The 19,818-nt window shown below is 30.8% G+C and overlaps 1 protein-coding gene across 2 annotated transcripts in view; it reads right to left on the bottom strand.

Annotated features, from left to right (window-relative positions):
• Positions 1–19,818, bottom strand: part of LOC129964214 (uncharacterized) — a 39,014-nt gene that overhangs the window by 9,466 nt on the left and 9,730 nt on the right. For both annotated transcript variants that reach the window (XM_056078936.1, XM_056078935.1), the window contains exons 2-5: positions 7,657–7,833; positions 5,363–5,554; positions 3,611–3,688; positions 3,405–3,530 (exon numbers count right to left, since the gene is read on the bottom strand). In XM_056078936.1, coding sequence (XP_055934911.1) covers positions 3,405–3,530; positions 3,611–3,688; positions 5,363–5,554; positions 7,657–7,833 — 573 coding nt within the window. The remainder of the gene's footprint in view (positions 1–3,404; positions 3,531–3,610; positions 3,689–5,362; positions 5,555–7,656; positions 7,834–19,818) is intronic.

Here is a 19,818-nt window from a genome sequence, read left to right as displayed (position 1 = left end):
ACCAAAAGACAGACGATACCAGAAGACAAAATTTTTATGCGGAACCTCACTGTAATAATAAGTACATTCTCATTGAGTACTAAGCCCTCCATTTATCTCAATGTGAATGCAGCTGCTGCTCGGTGAATCATAGAAGCAGTTGCCGGTAACGTGTCGAGTTAAAATGTACTGGTAATTTAAGTATGTTTATATCCTGCACTGCACGTTTCAAGAATTTATTAGAGAAGAAAATATATTAAAGGATATAAACTTTTCACATTTTAACATAAAATCTGTAATGCCTAACTTAAATGCAGGAAACACAAACAAAACATTAACCTAATTCTTAAGAAATTTGGCACAAATTTTATTTTATTTTTCACTGATAAATGATTAAACAGATATGAAAAGGCAACCCTAAGGTAAAAGTCAAAACTTACAGTTTTTAGGTTTTGAAAAAGTCCTTAACAGAGACTTAATAGACGCCTTGCCTTCCTCATTTAATTACGATAAAAGAAAATTAGTCCAGATTGTCGCGAACCACATACTCGGGAGTGTACTGTATCTGCCGTCATTTTTCCACCAATAAATAGGGAAGAAAGAAGACATATCGAACTTTCTGAGTATAGATCTGCTAACCGAATTATTCAAATGCCGTCGTTTTAATCTTTTGTGAATATCGGTGTACATTTGACTCCAATCTGTGTTAATTCATCGCCAAAACTGAAATCAATATAAAGGAATAAGTTTTAGTATCCCAATATGCATACGAATCAGGATGAATTTTTCTACATGTTTCATGAAGATATTAGTAAATGCAGCAATTCATTGAAGACATTCTACAGAACTGAGATAGAAATACACTAAATTCTATGTTTTGTAGATTTATTAATTCTACATTTATTTCTAATTTTGTAGTTCCAAACTTTATGTACAAACAACTTTCTGTCTACATTGAAACATTTTTGTATGGTCTGTATGTTAAGTTTACTGTCTCTTTTGTACAATTTTGTAAGTACATTCGCCTTTGTTCTTTTTTTACCTCCCAGTGTTTCATTCAATTCGTTTTATTGAATATGAATGAATTCATGAAGATCATAATACTTTGTTTTTAATTTATTTACAGAGAAATTTTTGGGATTAGACAGAGAATTATAAAAGTTTTTTTTTCCTGTTCTATTTAGTTAAACAATACGTTTTTATCGAGACGCCTCAGAGAAAAGATCTAAACTGAGTCCATTCCTAGTGATTACATAAATTTATTAATTTAACTGCTTTTTTATGGTAATAAATGCATAAAAACCATTCCATTCTTGTTAAATGAATGAAACTAAAAAAATTCAATATTAAGTAATTATTAATGATTCAATGAATATTAATATACTTTCATTGAATTAAATCTTATAACCGCATTTAGATGAATAATTAAATCCAGCTCTTATGCGATGACTTTAAAATATCTGAAAATGTCAGAAGGTCAGGTTTTTCTAGAAATGAATGGTAAAAAATAAACTACAATGCTACAATTTTTCATGTTTCACAATTTTCAGATAAACCAACTTCTATTTTAACCCCTCTATTACTTGCTAAATTAATAGTATGATTAAAATGTGTGTTGACTGGTCATATATATTTATTAATATATTAAATGCTGTGATGGATTTACGTTAATCATATTATCCAAGAATCAATTATTTATAAAAGACATTACCCAAGTCATTTAACAACTATGTCTGAATCATTATTTCATAGTACCTGCCTTATATGACAAGCAAGCACAATATTGAATGTCTTACTAACATATTATGCAATTATGATTAAATTCATGATTTTAAGATTTTGTAATTTAAGAACCACTAATCAGAAATGTTCTGAAATTTAACCTAAATACACTTAAGATATTTGATTTTTTTTTTTTAATTTTGCGTTGGCATTGGCTTTAGCATTGGTATTGGCACTTTTACATTTAGTACTTAATTCTTATTCTTTTTGGCGGCATATGGGACATCTTTGTGAAATTTGCAGATATTTATTCCAGTATTTTCTTATCGCAATATTTTAAAATTGATGACAGTGTTCGCATATTCTCTTGTTTCCAGCAAAATTTTTTTTTTCATCTGCACTCTATTTTCTTCCTGCTCTCAACTTTCTAGTAATTGCTGATTACTTATAAGCGATCTTTTTCTCCCTAAAGTAGCCTTTATTCTGGGAGCTTTCTTTATAATGACACTCTCAGTTGTAATTATTGGTAGATTTCTGGAAAAAAATTTAAAAATCTATTTTTAAATAAAAAACTCTACCTTTTCAAACATATTCCACGCATTTTAGCAAATAGTTCTCAATTTACTATGTTTTAATGTGTAACTTTATTGCCATCTTTTATATAAACTTATGGAGAACATATGAATTACTTACATATTATATGCATATTATCCAGGTGTTAAACTCCATATCTAGATATTATACAAAATGCTAAATGCTACTTATGCAAAATATAAAAATAGAATTACTAAAAGGCTTTTGATAGAAGATATGCATTCTAGAAAAATTAAAAATAGTATCCCTTCTGAATAAAGACAAATTCCAATTTGGAATATTTTTTCAGACGTGAGTTTTGTTAGTCTTGTATCTTTAATAAACATATATATGTATAAAATATTTTTATTTAACAAATAATATTGAAAGTCATTGCATGAAAGAGCATATATTTTAGTACTGGATAAATAAGTCCGACTTATATTGTTAGTTGGATTCTTAAATTTCATTTGTATTTAAAGAAACCCATTCAAATGATGCTTATGTATTATATACCATATTGTTCGGTAAAACAATGTTTATATCGCAACATCGTTGTTTCTCATGGTCCGATAGATGGCGCTATATATGGCCTGGTGATGATTTAATAAGAAAATTTCTTTTATTACTCATAATATCTGATTTTCAAAATTAAATTCATTAGATTTTTTTCATTTCTGGTTGTGAAAAGTTTGTATGTATCAGATGACATTCTATTAATTATAGAATTGTTATATCGTAGCTACTATTTAATATCTCACTTATCAAGAACTTTAAATGCATATCGTGAAATTAAATATTGCTTGGACATATTATGGGCATTCAAAGGATCCGATATTTATATTTATTTAGTTATTATATTATTATTATATTTATTTGTATTAACTGTGCCGTTCTAGGACAAGTAATTAAAGATATTTTGTTTTTATATCTTATAATTTTTATTTTATATAATTTTGCAATTGGTTCAAGATTTCTTGGTTACTTTTATTTCCCTTGCATTCTGTATAATGCCTCATTTAATATATTACAAATGGTATATGGAGCTCTTGTAAGCAATGAAATCTTGATCTTAGCTGGAAATTTTATCTGAATTTAAAGAAAAAATATCGAAATAAAAATTTATTTACATGTGAGTGTGTTGGCCACTACTTCACAAAGCTGCAAAGGTTCAGAATTCAGCGATCTGATTTTAATGCCAATCACATCAGTATTCTGCGGCTCTGGACAGTTGTGAAATTCCCAATTCAAATTGTCTGAAACATTAAAACATTTCAATTATTGAATTTCATAAATAAATTTCGAATATTAAAAAGATTATCTAAATGGCACTTACCAACAAAACCTTCTTTCTTCCCACAGCTGAATTCTTGGCCGTTCTGTTTTAGCATCAGAACTTCATATGCTACATTAACTGCGATGAAAAAACATACAAGTCTCGATAATTAGATGTCATAATCCGAAAGCGAAAGCAAGTACATGAAAAAAATAATAAGACTTCTCAATAAGATCAACATCTTTTATTTTAGAGTATTCTTGCGAAATTAATCGGTTTGGTAACTCAGCAATGAAAAACAAAAAGTACTCCATAATAGTTTAAATTTTTAACCGGATAAATGCTATCAAAATAATTAATGTTTTTTAATTAGACAAAAAATATTTAATATATATAAGAAGTCGTGAAGATTAAAATGAAAGAATTTAAAAATAAAGTCACAGTAAATTGGGAGAGATTTAAAAAGGTTTTTTTTTAAATGAAAGGAAGGAGAATTTATCCTTAATCATATGAAGGGAACAATCCTTTAATCGTTCTTTTCTGTTCTGTTCTGTTCAATCCTTCATCGTTCTGTGTCGCGCTCAATATATGGCGGTTACTTAAAACGATCGTTTGCACAAAATTGCCATGGCAGTTCTCCCTGATAAAAAAATGACCTTCAGAGACGAGAGAAAAAATATACGTAAATCGACGTCTTGGAAAAACGGGCGAGTTTTACCCGATCATTGCGACCATTGGCCAATTATTTAGCGACTACTCTTGCTGCTTAGGGCAGTTTTTCTCTTACTTTTTCTCTGCGTGGTAATCATTTTTTTAGACAATTTTGAGCTGCGATCTGAAGCTGCTTAAACGGTGACCCATTTAGGTACTTTTTGAACTTTGAGTTGAGTATTATCAAAGTGCCAATATGTTATAATTATCAAATTAAAAAATATCAAATAATATCTAAGATGTCTTTCAACTTAGAAAAAATCGGTAAATGCTATGAAAAAAAATATTTTTAAAGTACTTGCAAGGATTGTTGCAGCTCTGAAATTCTGGAGAATGAATTCCAAAGGCTGAATTTTTAATCCATGACTGTTTCAAAGAAGATACAGAGCATCTGAGCTTAGATCAGCCATAAAAGTCGCAATGTTATAGCTAGCACATTAATAATAAATATGGCATAGATGTAATATTAGATATGGCATAGATATAATATTAGATATGGCATAGATATAATATTAGATATGGCATAGATATAATATTAGATATGGCATAGATATAATATTAAATATGGTATTTAGATATTACATTGGAGTAGATATATTAGATATGGCATAGATATATTATAAGATATGGTCTGAAATTATTGTAAATTATTTTTATTTTACTTTCTGACTGCAAACTTTGAAATCTTAATCTTTTGTTGAAAAGAATACATACATCTGTGAATCAACCGTTTCTCCTTTTTACATTGTTTAGAAGTTTGTACCAATAGCATAAACATCAAAATTGGCAAAGATCAGGCCGTCAAAATCAGTCTGAGAATATTTTGTACTGCAAGTATTCCCAAATATCTGCTTGATGTCCAACCGGACTTGAAAAATCATACATTAGTCTGTCAAGTAGGCCTAATTGTGCTCTCTTTAATATATGTATTATGCTTTAAAATTCTTTTGTTGAAATACATTACTTGATTATTAATGTATAATCGTACATTACACATGTAGTACAATGTAGAGGATTTCAGAAAAAAAATGTAGATCTTTGAACTGTGATAGTATTTTGACACTACCAAAAAGTGACTCATCAAATACAGTTTTCACAAACCTTTCGGCAAGAATATCATCACTCTAAATAGCTGTCCTGGTGTGGTCAACAATCCCATCCAGTAGTTGTCAGCACCTTCTTTCGTGCTAGTGCACGTATTCCTAAGGGCATCTGTGGCCTTTTCGGCATCATTCATATCGGTGGGTTCGGCCGTCGTCGTTTGGTTGACGAAGGAGAACGAAGAAGGTGAATCTACAAAATTACACATCAATAAGTAATCATTAGGAAAAGAGAAATTCTGTGTCTAAATTATTCGTCTACAGAAATCAACCAAAGATTCAATCGATTTAAAAATACCGGTATTTTTGCAATATCATAGATGCATCATCCTTTGCACATACTAGTGCACTAGTATTGCACTATAGCTATATTTGCCAGAACTTCAAATAGAATTAGGAAATAATTTTGTTCAACACGAAACGTTGTTTTAATGTAAAACGAAACTCTAATTACAGGTTTAATACAAAAATGAGCTTTAAACATAAATAATAAATTATATAGAAAGGCCTCACTAGAATTTTCTTATAGCGTTGATTGACCCATATATATGGCTCAATTCTTATCCCAAATATTGGATTTCGACCAATTTTAGTACATGATGATTCATAAGATAATCATCAGCGTTGAACTATTTAGTAAACGATGAACTTATTAATTAATCCATATTAATTTTACTGTGTGATTTATCACATAATAATCCATTTACCTGAAATAGTATAAAGCCTGAAAAGTAGCCAGAAAGGGAACCAATTCTGCAGCATTTATTTAAAATCTGTAAAGGCTTATACAATGCATCAACGTGGGCGAAACTTGCTTACAGAATTTATCTAATGTTTTTTTACAAATAAGAAAAAAAAAGGAAAAATTGAAAATTGATCCATGTTGGGAGACCAGAACTAAGACACGAATCAATGCAATAGAAAATTTAAAAGTATATATTACAACGTTTAATGGGCCAATTCAATTTCTACTTGATATTTTACATAATTAACAAAGAAAAATCAAAATAAAGCAAATTTTAAGACAATAAGTAACTATAAATTCTTTCTTGTAAATGAATGCATGTGCGAACACTAAAAAGGCAACATTCTCATAATGATATAGGAGATATAAACAACAGCAAGAGGTAATGGATTTTAAATAGAAAAATGTATATAGTAAAGATACATTTTTCTATTCAAACGGCAAAAATATCCTCATAAACCTAATAAAGCAACTACATGTCAATAAGTCAACGCTTAATTTTAGCATTATGACTCAAGAATCAAATAGTGAAACTGCTGCAGATTTAATTTTTTAAAAAGGAATCCAAAATGTCTGAAAAAGCTCATAAGCGAAATATAAGAAATTTTAATCTTATATTAAAATATTTTGAAGTTAAAAATTATATTACTAATGCAAGGGTAATAATTTTATAGTTCTAAAAAAATTCTAAATTTCGTGAATGTGAGGAGACGTAAAAAGACAATGTTAACAATCTTTTAAAAATGAAAAATTTCATTTTTGTTACTGATTTCTATAACGATTTACATATTATCTAATATTGGATATCTTAAAAAAATATGGAACGTCGTAATTGTTCTAATTCTAATTGTCTTAGAATATCTAGTCAAGACAACGGGCTCAATATAAGTGATAAGTGTGGACCTCCTGTGAGTTAAGGGACCTTTAAAATATTTTGTGAAGCTGACTGCAATGTACATTTATTGCTAAAGCATACATCAGTCTACCAGTTTTTAAATCGTGTTGAAATAAGAACACGGCTAGACGAGAGTTATCCATAATTTTGTTCCTCAGTCGTCATTCAGGCACTATGAGATTGATAGGTACAAGAATTTTGTAACAGTTTTACTCATTTTAAACGACAATAAACTGTCAATTATATCCACCATTAAATTATTTCGAGCGAAATTTGGTAAATTAAGTTTTTGCGAAAATATATAATGGGATGAAAGTGAAGAGGATTTGAATTGCGCGAGGATAGAACCTGGGACCTTGTAGTTCGCAGTCCAGTAACATGACCAGGATACAAAAGCATATGCCCGTGTAGTGTAGTTGTTAACTGGCTTATATGCTATTCACTACAAATGTTATATATTCCTTTAAGTGATTTAAAACAGCAAGGTTTTAGACAGGATAACTTGCGGTAAAGTGAACAGCTATTTTACGATTGAATCCCCACTGGTTTTCCCTCTTAAATGTCTACCATTTTTTAGTCTAAGTTCATCTAGGTAGTCCATTTTCAGTCTAGATCCATTCCAGAAGCTACCATATTAATAGGGATAAACACTTACCGCAAACAGGTGTATTGCCGATCCAGTCCCCAGTATCCTCACATCTTCGGTAGAAATTACCTCCTATATAAGTGTCCGTATCACAGTAGTAATGGATGACATCACCGGCCAAATAAACGTCTTGCCTTGGTCCGTAACCTCCCCACTGGGGATAGTCTGGGGGTTCGCATTCGGGAACTGCAACAATTTGGCATGAAACATATAAGATAATAGACGAGAGAATTATATTGTATAGAATTTTTACATTTAAGCATTTTTTAATGAAATAATCAATAAACAAATGCATTAAAATTCTATAAAGATCCTAGGAAGACTTAAACAATTTTTTTTAATAATTTTTAATACTTTGATTGATAAGATAAAAAAAAAGAATTTTAAGAATGAGAAATGTGCTTATTTTAACATAACATAAGGTACATATATACATAATTCTTCTACATAAGGTAAATATATTTCATAAAATTATCTAGCATCATATTGTCCTAAGAAAGGAAGAGTTGGCACTTTGCTAAAGAAACTAGATCCTAGAAAAACCAGAGATTGGTCACCTCAAAACTTCTTGCATACTGTCGTATAAACTTCAAAACAAATAAATTTGAACTATTAAGCAAAAAACACCTCGCATAGCATTGGCGTACAACAGTTACGAAATAATAACCTCTTGTTACCATTTTTACTTAATCTATCGTGTCATCCTTGATTTTTTTTTTTTTGGCCATTAATCCCTGGTGTGTGGTTTATAGTGTCCAAAAATCGAATTTATGTTTTAGACACATTTTTCTCAATCGATTGAAACGAAAATTTGAAACAGTACTACACATTAGTCAAAAAATCCCATTCCTAATTCGATATATTTAAGTCATTGCGTTTTTAACAATGACAATGGTTAGTTTTGCTCAAACTTTGAAAAATGTTTACACTATAAATATTAAATCTGTGTTCCAAATATTACCTGTCTAGCTCTCTTCGTTTTGTAGTTATCGTGTTAACTTATATTTGAACAGCCGAACAGACTTCCTCTTAACAGATTTTACTCACAATTGGATAGAAATCTGCAAATTCGGTGTAAAGACCGTATCCAAATTTCAACCATCTAGCTCAAAGCGTTTTTGAGTTACCTTTGTCACAGACAGATAGTAGACAAACGGATATTTTACAAAAATATGTTTTTCGAACTCAGCAATTTCATCAAATACTAAGGCGAAGGATTGCTGATCCACATCTTCAGTTTGTCTTAGTTGCCAGATTTGCAAATAACTCTCTACTCCCTTCCACCAGTACCAGAATTTTTATCTTAATCACATACTGTAGTTCATTCCTCTATGAAAAATGAAGAAGCCATTAAAATTAAGCGTGCATCCGTAAATTCTTATATTGGGGAGTTTTTTTTTTAGTGGGATCAAGATTATTAACTTGATTTTTTTCAATACAATCGAAATATTAAATCACTTAAAAAAAATTAAACTATGTATATCATTATGTTTCAAATCGTAAACCGTTAAAAATTTAGAAATTTTTTTAATTCACCAAACTTTCAGCTATAAAATTTAACTTGCTAAAAAATATGAAAAGGAAAATCTACCTCGAATTTCCCAAACACATTCAGATATACACCATTACAGTGACTCCTCAGCCTCGAACAGAAAGTTTAATTGCAGAGGTGAATTAGGAAATTTGCGGCAGTATAAGGCCACTTTTTTGAGGTCCATTTAGTTTCGCATTTCTACATTTTTAACTTATTCAACATGATCATTATTTATTTTAAATTAGTTTTGCTTTTCAATTATTTTTTAAGAATGCTTATGGTTATTTCTTATTTTATTGTAACTAGTGATTGCAATATCGGACCAAATTTCCAATACCGGTATTCGGTATTTTTTAGATCTTAATACCGGGATACTGGTTTTAATACCGGTATTAGAAATTTTAGAAAAAGAAAGAAAACACAGGCGTTTTTTTTTTTTTTTGTTTTATTTGCCAGTTTTATTAGAGAGTGTAAATATCACAAAAAATAATTTGTAACTTATAAATTATAACAGTATATAAAGAATCACAAAAAAGTAAAGGAACATCTTATTTATTTAATTCACAAAAAACTGTAAATATCACTATTCAGTCTGTGGTACTATCAAATTTTTGAAATGTGATCTTCAAAAACATAATGCATCAATTGAACTGTGATTAAGCCTGGAACGTAATTATGTGCAAAAATTACCAGCTGTCAAAAACGCTCTTTCGGCATCTACGCTAGTTGGTAGTACTGTTAGCAATGCGCGATATACTTTTTTACCTCTAAATCCCTCATCTTCAAATAAATCGATTTCTCGTCGGATGTTTTTGGATATAACTGATTCCTGTATTGTATTTTGGTTTGTAGGCATTTTTTTTTATTTATCTCTAATTCTAATTTTTGCTCAAGAGCAAATTCCTTTTCACTATCGACATGAATGTCATCATAATCTTCGATAACTGTACCGAATTCTTCTGAATGTGGATAGGTTTGTGGGTAAAAAATTTTAAGAGAATTTACTATAAACTTGATCAGATTTGAATTGGTTAGTCTCTTTTCTTCTTTTTCATTTCCATTTTAAAAAGCATTATAATTATGTAAATACTGTAAGACATTCTGCATTACTAATTATTTGTGATGTTTATGTCTCATAAAACAGCGAGTCTTCGTTGTTAAATGTAAACATCTCCTCCACATAATTGCAAGGTCCGTCCAAAAATAGCCATAGTGTTGCTTTAATAACGGTACTTTAATAAAACTAATCACATTACAGTTAGATTAAAAAATTGCAAAATTACTTACCTAAACTCTAATCACATTATAGTTAGATTAAAAAATTGCTATCTCATCTAATTCTACTTTCTATTTTCTTTTTTTAAATGTATGGAGTGAATAGAAACAGACATAATCAATGTTTCTGAACAACCCCCTAAGCACCTTTCAGGAAGGAATCTGTCTTCCCGTTCCTAATTGGAAAGAGGGCTATCTCTCCCTATTCCCTTACAGGAAGGAATACTATCTATTTCAGCGAATTTCCTGACAGAATTTCGGACAAATTCTTGAGAACAGAGAAAACGGTAATTATCAGCTCGAAGAGGGTGGATGTGATGAAAGCTGAGATTTTTTTATTTTTCCATAACTCCTCCCTTATAATAGAAAAGACAAAAATAAATCAATCAAGAAGAATCGTCACTTCATCATAAAAATCATTTTAAAGCTCAAAGTCTTTCGATAGCTACAACAATTTACAAGTTAGTGGCTGAAAAGTAATTTTCAAGCCTATCATTTCAACTGATTTAAAACCAAAAATTGTAACAAGAAGCTTCATTGCAAAGCTTTCATCAAATGTATTCTTTCTCATTTTTTTTTTTTTTAATTTTTATAATTCCAACTCTTATAACATTAGGTAAGAAAATGGCAGCGAAGATGGATTTACATTTTCAAATGAAAAAAAATATGCATTCGATTATCGGCATGACGGTAGGGTTTTACTTTGTAGCTCAATGAAAAGCACGCAATTTTCAAATATTCTTGAGCATTTTAATTTAAATCATTGATTTATTAAAACAATCGAGAGTTTTGACATCAAAATCTGCAGCTACTTGTGACAATCTCATTTCAAATCATTTAGGATAGTTAAAAGGATTTGAAAAGAAAAGAAAATTCAATCATCTAATCTAAAATATGATAATACTTTATTGTGATTGATCTGGCTTATGCATTCCTTTGGATATTTCACATATTCTGATTTACGCAGACCGTTTCTGTATAGCTACAGTGTAATCGAAGCACTTCCAACTTTTTTTCAATGCATTTTATCATCTGTTAATTTGTTTCTAAATGATGAACCTAAATCCAATAAATTTTTATTTCGATTCCTCAGGCAGGGGACAGAAACGTTTTTAATCTCCAGAATTTTCTTCAAATGAAGCGCATCTAATCTTTTTTTTTTTTTTTTTTTGGTGTGGGACTATTTTAAGCCAAGTTTTTGCGCAGTCGCTTCTGAGCGTAAAGACCCCTGAGCACCCGAGGGCAGAAGTCTGACTTCTAGCTCAAACGAAGATAGCACGCACACACTCGTTTGCACAACCCCTTTTTACAGGGGGGGGCTCATTCACGCGCCTCACAGAGAGAGCATAAGGAAGAGAAAAGCCATGCCCGAACTAGGACTCGAGCCCAGAACGCCTTGATCACGGGGAAGACGCACTACCCCTAGGCCAGGACACCGGCAGCGTTTCTATTTCTCTGAATATTAAGATTTCCCTCTACCCCAGTTTTATTCCACGATTTCTTGTACTTTCATAATGTACTCTTCTTTCAGATTTTAACTAAACATAATATTGTCAATGATGCACCATCTAACGATGGCCAAGGCAATGTTTAGAATGTTTATTTGATGAAAAAATCTTCCTAAAAAGAGGAAATTTCAAATTAAAAATTAGAGAAAACAAATATCATAATGATGATGATGTCGTGTCCGCGTTACCACGGAAAGGGAGTGCAGTAGCTTCTGAGGGTAAAGACCCCTGAGCAGCCGAGGGTAGAAGTCTGACTTCTAGCTCATATGAAGATGAAACTCACACATTCGCTTGCACAACCCCTTTTTACAGGGGGGGGCATATTCACACACCTCACAGATAGAACACAGATGTAGAACAACCATGCCCGAATCGGGATTCGAACCCGGACCAGGACGCCGGCAACAAATATCACGTGATAAATAAATAAAAATAATAATTAACACACTTTCTATACTTTAAAGTTATTTTTCCAACAGTTTTTAGTTAAAAAACTCTAAAAGAGAGGTTTACAAAAATTTTCCAACCCCAATATTATTTCTTATGATACTATTTCAAGTTGAAATGCTCTTGCATAGAAAAAAAAACTTAAGTTGCTTCAAGAAACAAAACTTCTTAAATAATATCAAATGTAGCAATTTTATTGCCACTTACTTCATCTACTATTTGTTAACTAGGAATAAAATATAGGAAATTTGGATGAATGCCATTTCTTGAAGAACATCCGTGACTGAGTTAAGAATCAAAGTACTTATAAAAAGATATAATATAATAGTTTAAATATAATGATTATAATAGTTTTAGTAAATTAATAAATATTATAGTTATAGTCTTTAACGAATTCGAAGTATGCAGAGATAATGCATTTTAATTGGCAACATTTTCAAACACGATATTTTGAGGAATTTCTACGCATCAGAATTTCATTGAACTCTCTCATTTCTTTGAAATTATGTCCGCTGCTTATTCTTGCTTACATGAACATGACAACTCAAAGAATAAATAGTTATGTTTCATTGCGAAATATCTTAATTTAAATTTCAAAATAATTGTCGTAAGGCGTAATTAAGTGCAGCAAAAAAAAAAAGATTTATTTTTGGAGTATCGAATTCTAATATGGCTCAAAAGTAATACCTTCGTATGTTAAAGTACATTTTTTCAGCCTTTTTCCATCAATTAGCATCAAAGGCGCGAACTTTTAAGGTTATTAGAGAGAATTCGACACCCGAAAAATCAATATATTCGCTCCTCCCTAGGACATTCCCACCTTCGAAGATACATTTGGGTCAGATTTTCTATTCTAAGTCAAACGGTCTACCTCGTAGATCTTTGCATTTTAAGCGTCTATGGATTCAGACAATTTAGACTGACCTTCTTTCTGTAGAAATTCACTGAAAAATCGATCACTTTAAATTAATTATTATATTAAAAATCGTTTAGTCAATAGTAAACTTCATTTATTACTTTTCCAGACAACGGTTATACAGTTTCTTTTTTTAATTGACCAAATATAACGGAATATAATTATAAAGAATTTTTTTAAGTGGATGAATGCCTCTGAAGGGCTCAATATATCCACTGTTAATATATGGAAAGAAATTAATACTATCTAGCTTGCAAGACCTAATTATTTTGAAAAATAATGATTTAGTAGCATAATAAATTAGCTTTCCTTTTTTTTTTTGTTTTTTTTTTTTTGCTTTAAAAATGCTAAAAAAGTTGTTTTTGAGGTGAAGCATGAGATTTTAATTATTTAATTGTAAAATAATTATAAAAATTCTGAAATGTGTCGTTATTTTTTTTAAAAAGGCAGAGAGTTATCATTATGCAATATTTCGATTATTTTTATTTTTGTTTATAAGTAGATACTTTCCAATTGAAGTTGATTCATCCTATTTTAAGGTAACTATTTTAGTACCGACGAATGATAATTTCAACCATAAACTACAATCAATGCCCATCATTTTACATGTAAAATGTAAAGGCACGTGTTTTTATTTCCTTCTCAATCTGCCCCCACAAATTCGCTTTCAAGATCAATCTTAAAAGCATTCCCCCTTTGGAAGTTAGAACGGTCGATATGTTCTGACCCAAATTTGCAAAGAAAAGCAGCCATTTTGCTTTTCAGGGCTGACTCAGCGTGATTTAATGCCAAAAAGCTTATCCCAACTGCCTTCTCTCTTTCTCAATATTTCAGCTCCCGACTGACGTCTGTTCTCCGGTGCTGCTGACAGCTGTCTCACTCTTGTTATCGATGTGATAAATTGTTTTTCTAAGTTTGTCAATAAAGGTTTCTATTTCTAACCAAATCAGAATTTTTTTTCTGTTTTACTATTTGTCTTTCTTTTTGAAGACAGAAGTTCTATCTTTATTCGGAAGACAGAATTTGTAAAGAACCTAAGTAATTCTACCTTAAAACGATATACAAGATTTATCTTTATAATATGATAATATTTGAAACTAAAATGACATTTTGAAAGTCTCGGTACAAAATCCTTTAAATCAACCTATAATGAAGAATTTAGGCCTAGATCTATCAAATGTAACAAGTTGTGTTGTGGCTTATGGCACTTCACAAGTCCACTGACAGTTTTCTATCGGCGATTTAAGCCGAGTGAGCGTCTCTTGTTTTTACAGTAGCGCCAACTAGGACCAAGAGTACGACTTAGTTACTTCACGTGGTCACACATAATCCCTTTTTATAGAAGGACACATTCACACACACCTCACACTTAGAACACGGAAGAAGAGCAACCATGCCCGTACCGGGACTCGAACCCAGAACACCAAAATCACGGGGAAGATGCGTTACCCCTAGGTCAGGACGCCGAGAATTTTGACTTGTGATTACTTCATTGGTAGTAGGTATTCAAAATGAAAGCAAAGTTTAACATTTTTATTTTATTAAAAACAAGTTAAATTTTATTTTTATTTTGCGAGAAATAAATTGTTGGAAAATATGGTTAAAATATTTTTTAAATTCATTAAAAAAAAGGAAACTAATTAACATTGGTATCATTAAAAAGACAATTTTTTTGGACTTTAACTTGATGTAAAAATTATTTTTATGCTGTGATATTTTCGGAAGTTGTAGTGGAAAAACGCCAAAATTTCACTTAATTTTTAATTATTTAAAATTCTAATTAAAAATTCAAAAAAAAATCGCTCCCGGTTGCATATTTTCGACCAGCAAGGTATAAATGTGTCGAATTTGGTAGCTGTAGTTCACACAGTCTGGCCTGTAGAACCTTAACACATATATTCAGCTTTATTATAAATATAGATTACTCATTTTGTTAAATATTACCATTTCTATTACCATATTACCATGTTAAAGTTACTTCTCAATAAATTCGGTGCATATATTTTTCTAAAAATTATTTTTACACCTCTTTAAAATTCCGAAAATTACCATTTCAGTCACGTCAAAAGTTTATGTACAATTTTTTAAATTTGAATTATTTATTTACTTAATTTCAAACAAAATTTGTATCAGTGCTTTGAACCGTTAAGGAACTTCAAATCAACTTTATAGTTTCATCATCTTAAAGTAAAGTTAAAATAATTTATATGATAATACTTTTAGTCTGGCATTCTTTATGTTAGTTGCTTGATTTAAAAATCGTTACATATACAATATAATGACTGATGTAATCACGACAAATGAATCAAATCTAAAACATTACTATTCAATGATGATCTAGACTTCTGAAGTTATACAGCACAGCATGTGCCTGTATTCGATGTTACTTACTTGAAGTTCGAATCTACTTTCATTTAAATTTTCTGTTATACAAAATATCCAAAGAGTTTCTTCAAATAATTCTGTATGACCATTATGAGTTCAAAAAATCAATTTTTGAAATTATGCCTGTCTCTCAAACTATTTATGAATAAGATAATTCAAAACTCTTTTAAATAGACGAAAAAAATTTGGTATGTGGTTTTTACACCAAATTCATAGATTTCTCTCAAATTTGGTATGTGATTTTCATACCAAATTCATAGATTTCTCTCAAATTTGGTATGTGGTTTTCACACCAAATTCATAGATTTCTCTCAAATTTGGTATGTGGTTTTCACACCAAATTCATAAATTTCTCTCAAATTTGGTATGTGGTTTTTACACTAAATTCATAGATTTCTCTCAAATTTGGTAAGTGGTTTTTACACCAAATTCATAGATTTCTCTCAAATTTGGTAAGTGGTTTTTACACCAAATACATAGATTCCTCTCAAATTTGGTATATGGTTTTTACACCAAATTCATAGATTCCTCTCAAATTTGGTATGTGGTTTTTACACCAAATTCATCGATTTCTCTCAAATTTGGTATGTGGTTTTTAAACCAAATTCATAGATTTCTCTCAAATTTGGTATGTGGTTTTCACACCAAATTCATCGATTCCTCTCAAATTTGGTATGTGGTTTTTACATTAAATTCATAGATTTCTCTCAAATTTGGAACGAAATTCATTCACAGGACATTTGTTTGTATAAGAACCAATGAGTATAATAAAGTTCAAAACGTCGAATAACAGATATTAGCATCTAAAGCTTAGATTAATTTGGATTAGAAATAAAGTTAAATATTTTGGCACTGTCAGAACAGAAAATGACGCTTTCTATAATTACGATAAAAAGACAACAAATGGATTATTCAAAATTTTATTAAAGTTCGAGTGATAAAAATGTATATGGTATATTTGTTATATTTGTTATATTTGTGTAGAGATGAATGGTATACAATTTAAAACTCACAGAAAATAATCTTTTATCAATCAACATTAGGGTCTCCTGGCTCAAATCCAACATTCTCAATGTACTGAATCTCTTCAGACACAATATATAACATCGGCGACTTTTAGCATTATTCTATTGTGTTTACGACCCTCTTCTGTAACATAAAAAGTGTTTACATGTCAAATCTGCGATCGCTCAAATAAATCATCGCATCTGTTTTGAAATTTTCATTCATTCTAAATCTTGGGAAAGTTGCCAAATCTGAATCATTGCTTTGATTGAATCGGCATCGTAGCTACAACTCTGTTTAATGTTAAAACCATAAATTACCAATTTATACTGCAACGATGTAAATATGGATTTTTGAATATTTTTTTAAAAAACGTTTTTTGGTGTTCGTACTTATGGAATATAAGTCTTATTTGATGCCTTGATGTACGAATTTACTGTACTTTCTAATTAGTTAACACTTCTTATTTGGGACATGTATTGTTATTTTAATTTATATGGTAAGAAAAGTGGCATTTGAGATATTGAAGTATTTCTAAGTGATTTAAGCATTTTCAAATTACTTTATGCTTTCACTTAATTGGAAATTAAAACGAAAAATTCAATAAATCCCTGCGTCTATCAGACATTTAATCAAATATGAAGAGGTTAAAAGAAATAGGAGGTCATTCCTTTTAGAAAATAGTTTCTTATTCGAAAGTGTAACTGGACAACAAATGCTAGTACTGAGATTGAAGTATATTCCCAATATTTTTGTATTATATTGTTACAAAATTTCCGAGGTTCGTTTGGATAGTGGACGTTATATGGTGTGAAGAACACTCAATCACCAGGCGGCAGTAGAAAATAAAACAACGACGTTTATTTACACGAAGACACACAGGACAGCACAAAGATGACAACAATATACAGCACAGAAGACGATTATCTTCAGCCGAGACGTGCAGCATACAACAGCATACACAGCAGCATACAAAACAGCAGCATACAACAGATTCTACTGCAGACAGTAGAACACAGCTTAGTTAAGCACTAGCTTCACTCCGTCGCTGCTCCGCTTATCTCTGGAAGGCCAGTTCTTTACCGTCGATTCCGACTACGACGACTCCACTGGTCCACGACTACTCTCCAATTCACGACTACTCTCTCCTATCTGGTTCACGACTACTCTCTCCGATCTGGTTCACCACGACGACTACTCTTTCGCTTCTGACTACTGGGGACTTCTACTTCTGGCGACTTCTACTTCTGGTTCGCAACAACTCGGCAGCGGCAGGACTGCTTCTTTTTATAGGCATCAGGAGGCGGAGCTAGAAGCCTCTCAACCAATCAGGAACGTTCGAGGTGTAACTCGGTTCCTACTGGATGGATCGGGAAAATTCTCGATGTTTCTGGTATAATCTATTTTGGCGCCAAAGTCGCCAAGTCGCCAAATGGTCGCCAAGTTTGTCGCCAAGCTCTGGGACATCCTATGGAACCAACTATGCTGGGAAGCAGCATCACAGGTTCGTAACAATATTCTAATGTTGGACTATATTTCCAAATATTCCTAAACTGACAAATGGGCCTGACACTGTTTGAAAGTAAACAGCAAAATATGTGTATTGTATCCTAAAAGAGGAAATTTATTTGGCTGCAATTCATCATAATAATTTTGTTCTCTCCCTGGCGATCTTCAAGGTCTTACACCCTTTCGAGTAGGTGGATCTACGTAGGGTATAACAAGATCATAATGATATTTTCCTAAAGTAATTTAAAGGTAAGATTATGAAGTGGTGTTTTTTACCTGTTTTGCTGCCGTTATTCATAATTTAGATTTAGCCATAAATAATAGCCTAAAATAGACTGTTTGAATAAATAAGATTATTATCTTAAATCAGACGAATAGTCTAATAATCAGTGAAAAATCATTAATAATCTTCATAAATTGAAAATGAAACAAGTCAAAGCAACAGAAACAATAAAAAGAATTAAAATGAGATGTTTCTTCAAAAAGAAAAAAAATTGAGGCTAAGAGATTTTGTATCACACGTAAGAAAACAAAGGAACAAGAAGAAATGATTTACTACTCGAAATTCTTTACTTGGATCCAATCATGGGTGCTTATGAGAATTTGAAAAAAGAAAAATAATACTTTTGTTTAACTATACTTATAGAAATTGTTGGAGCAACCTGAAAAAGCAGTTTCCTTAATTGAGTTAGTGACACAATTCTATGCCCTTTTTCTTTCTTTTTATTTTTTTTTTATTTTACAGTTTATTTCTTTAAAAGTTAATTATATATTTTGAAGGAAAATAAATTGCAAATTGTTTTCACACTTTTATATAAAAATTACTTTATTATCACTGTGTAATATAAAATTCTTATGTGGTTCCAAATTTGGCTTAACATCGAAATAGGCTATTGTTAACAACCGATTGTTGAAAAATCTTTCATGCAGTTCAGTAAACTTCTTCAAACAATTAACTCTGCACTGCAAGAGAGCACTTAAACCTTTTGTTTTCAAAAATATTTTCACGCTTTGCTTCCCAAAACACTTTTACTCTCTCATACACGAAGAATATAAAGCGAAGGTATCGAGTAAATTATTTGAATTGGGAATTTTGGAGAATATGCCCAACTTAGACCTTTCTAAGATAAAAAATAAAATTTTGGAATTATATATGTCTATGAATGTAATAATTAAGAAATACTTTGACCTATATGGATGAAATTTGGTAAGTTGCCTTTAAGCCATATTTTCAGAGTAATCCATTCATGGGAATCATCAGCTCATTCGATTGCAAGCGAATGCGATAGTAAAAAATACAAAGAATTTAATAGAAAAAATTGGTTCAAATCCATCAAAGGGTTAATTATATCTCTAATTTTACATTCAAATACATTCAAACGCGATAATTCAAAAACGTAATGACTTAGATAGTTAAAATTTAGTTTGTGTACTTGTTGCTAAAATTGCGGCCTGAATCAAGTTTTAATATGAGTTTAGTTTAGTTATATTAACGTCTCGTTTTAAAGTAATACTAAGGATAATTTAGGATGGACCTTGCAATTTTGGACCGCGGTCAGATGACGAAGACGGCGCCTGGGCTTCGTTTACCC

Source organism: Argiope bruennichi, chromosome 3 (genome assembly GCF_947563725.1).
Source record: "Argiope bruennichi chromosome 3, qqArgBrue1.1, whole genome shotgun sequence".
NCBI classification, from domain to species: domain Eukaryota; kingdom Metazoa; phylum Arthropoda; class Arachnida; order Araneae; family Araneidae; genus Argiope; species Argiope bruennichi.
This window is presented reverse-complemented; position numbering and strand designations above follow the sequence as displayed.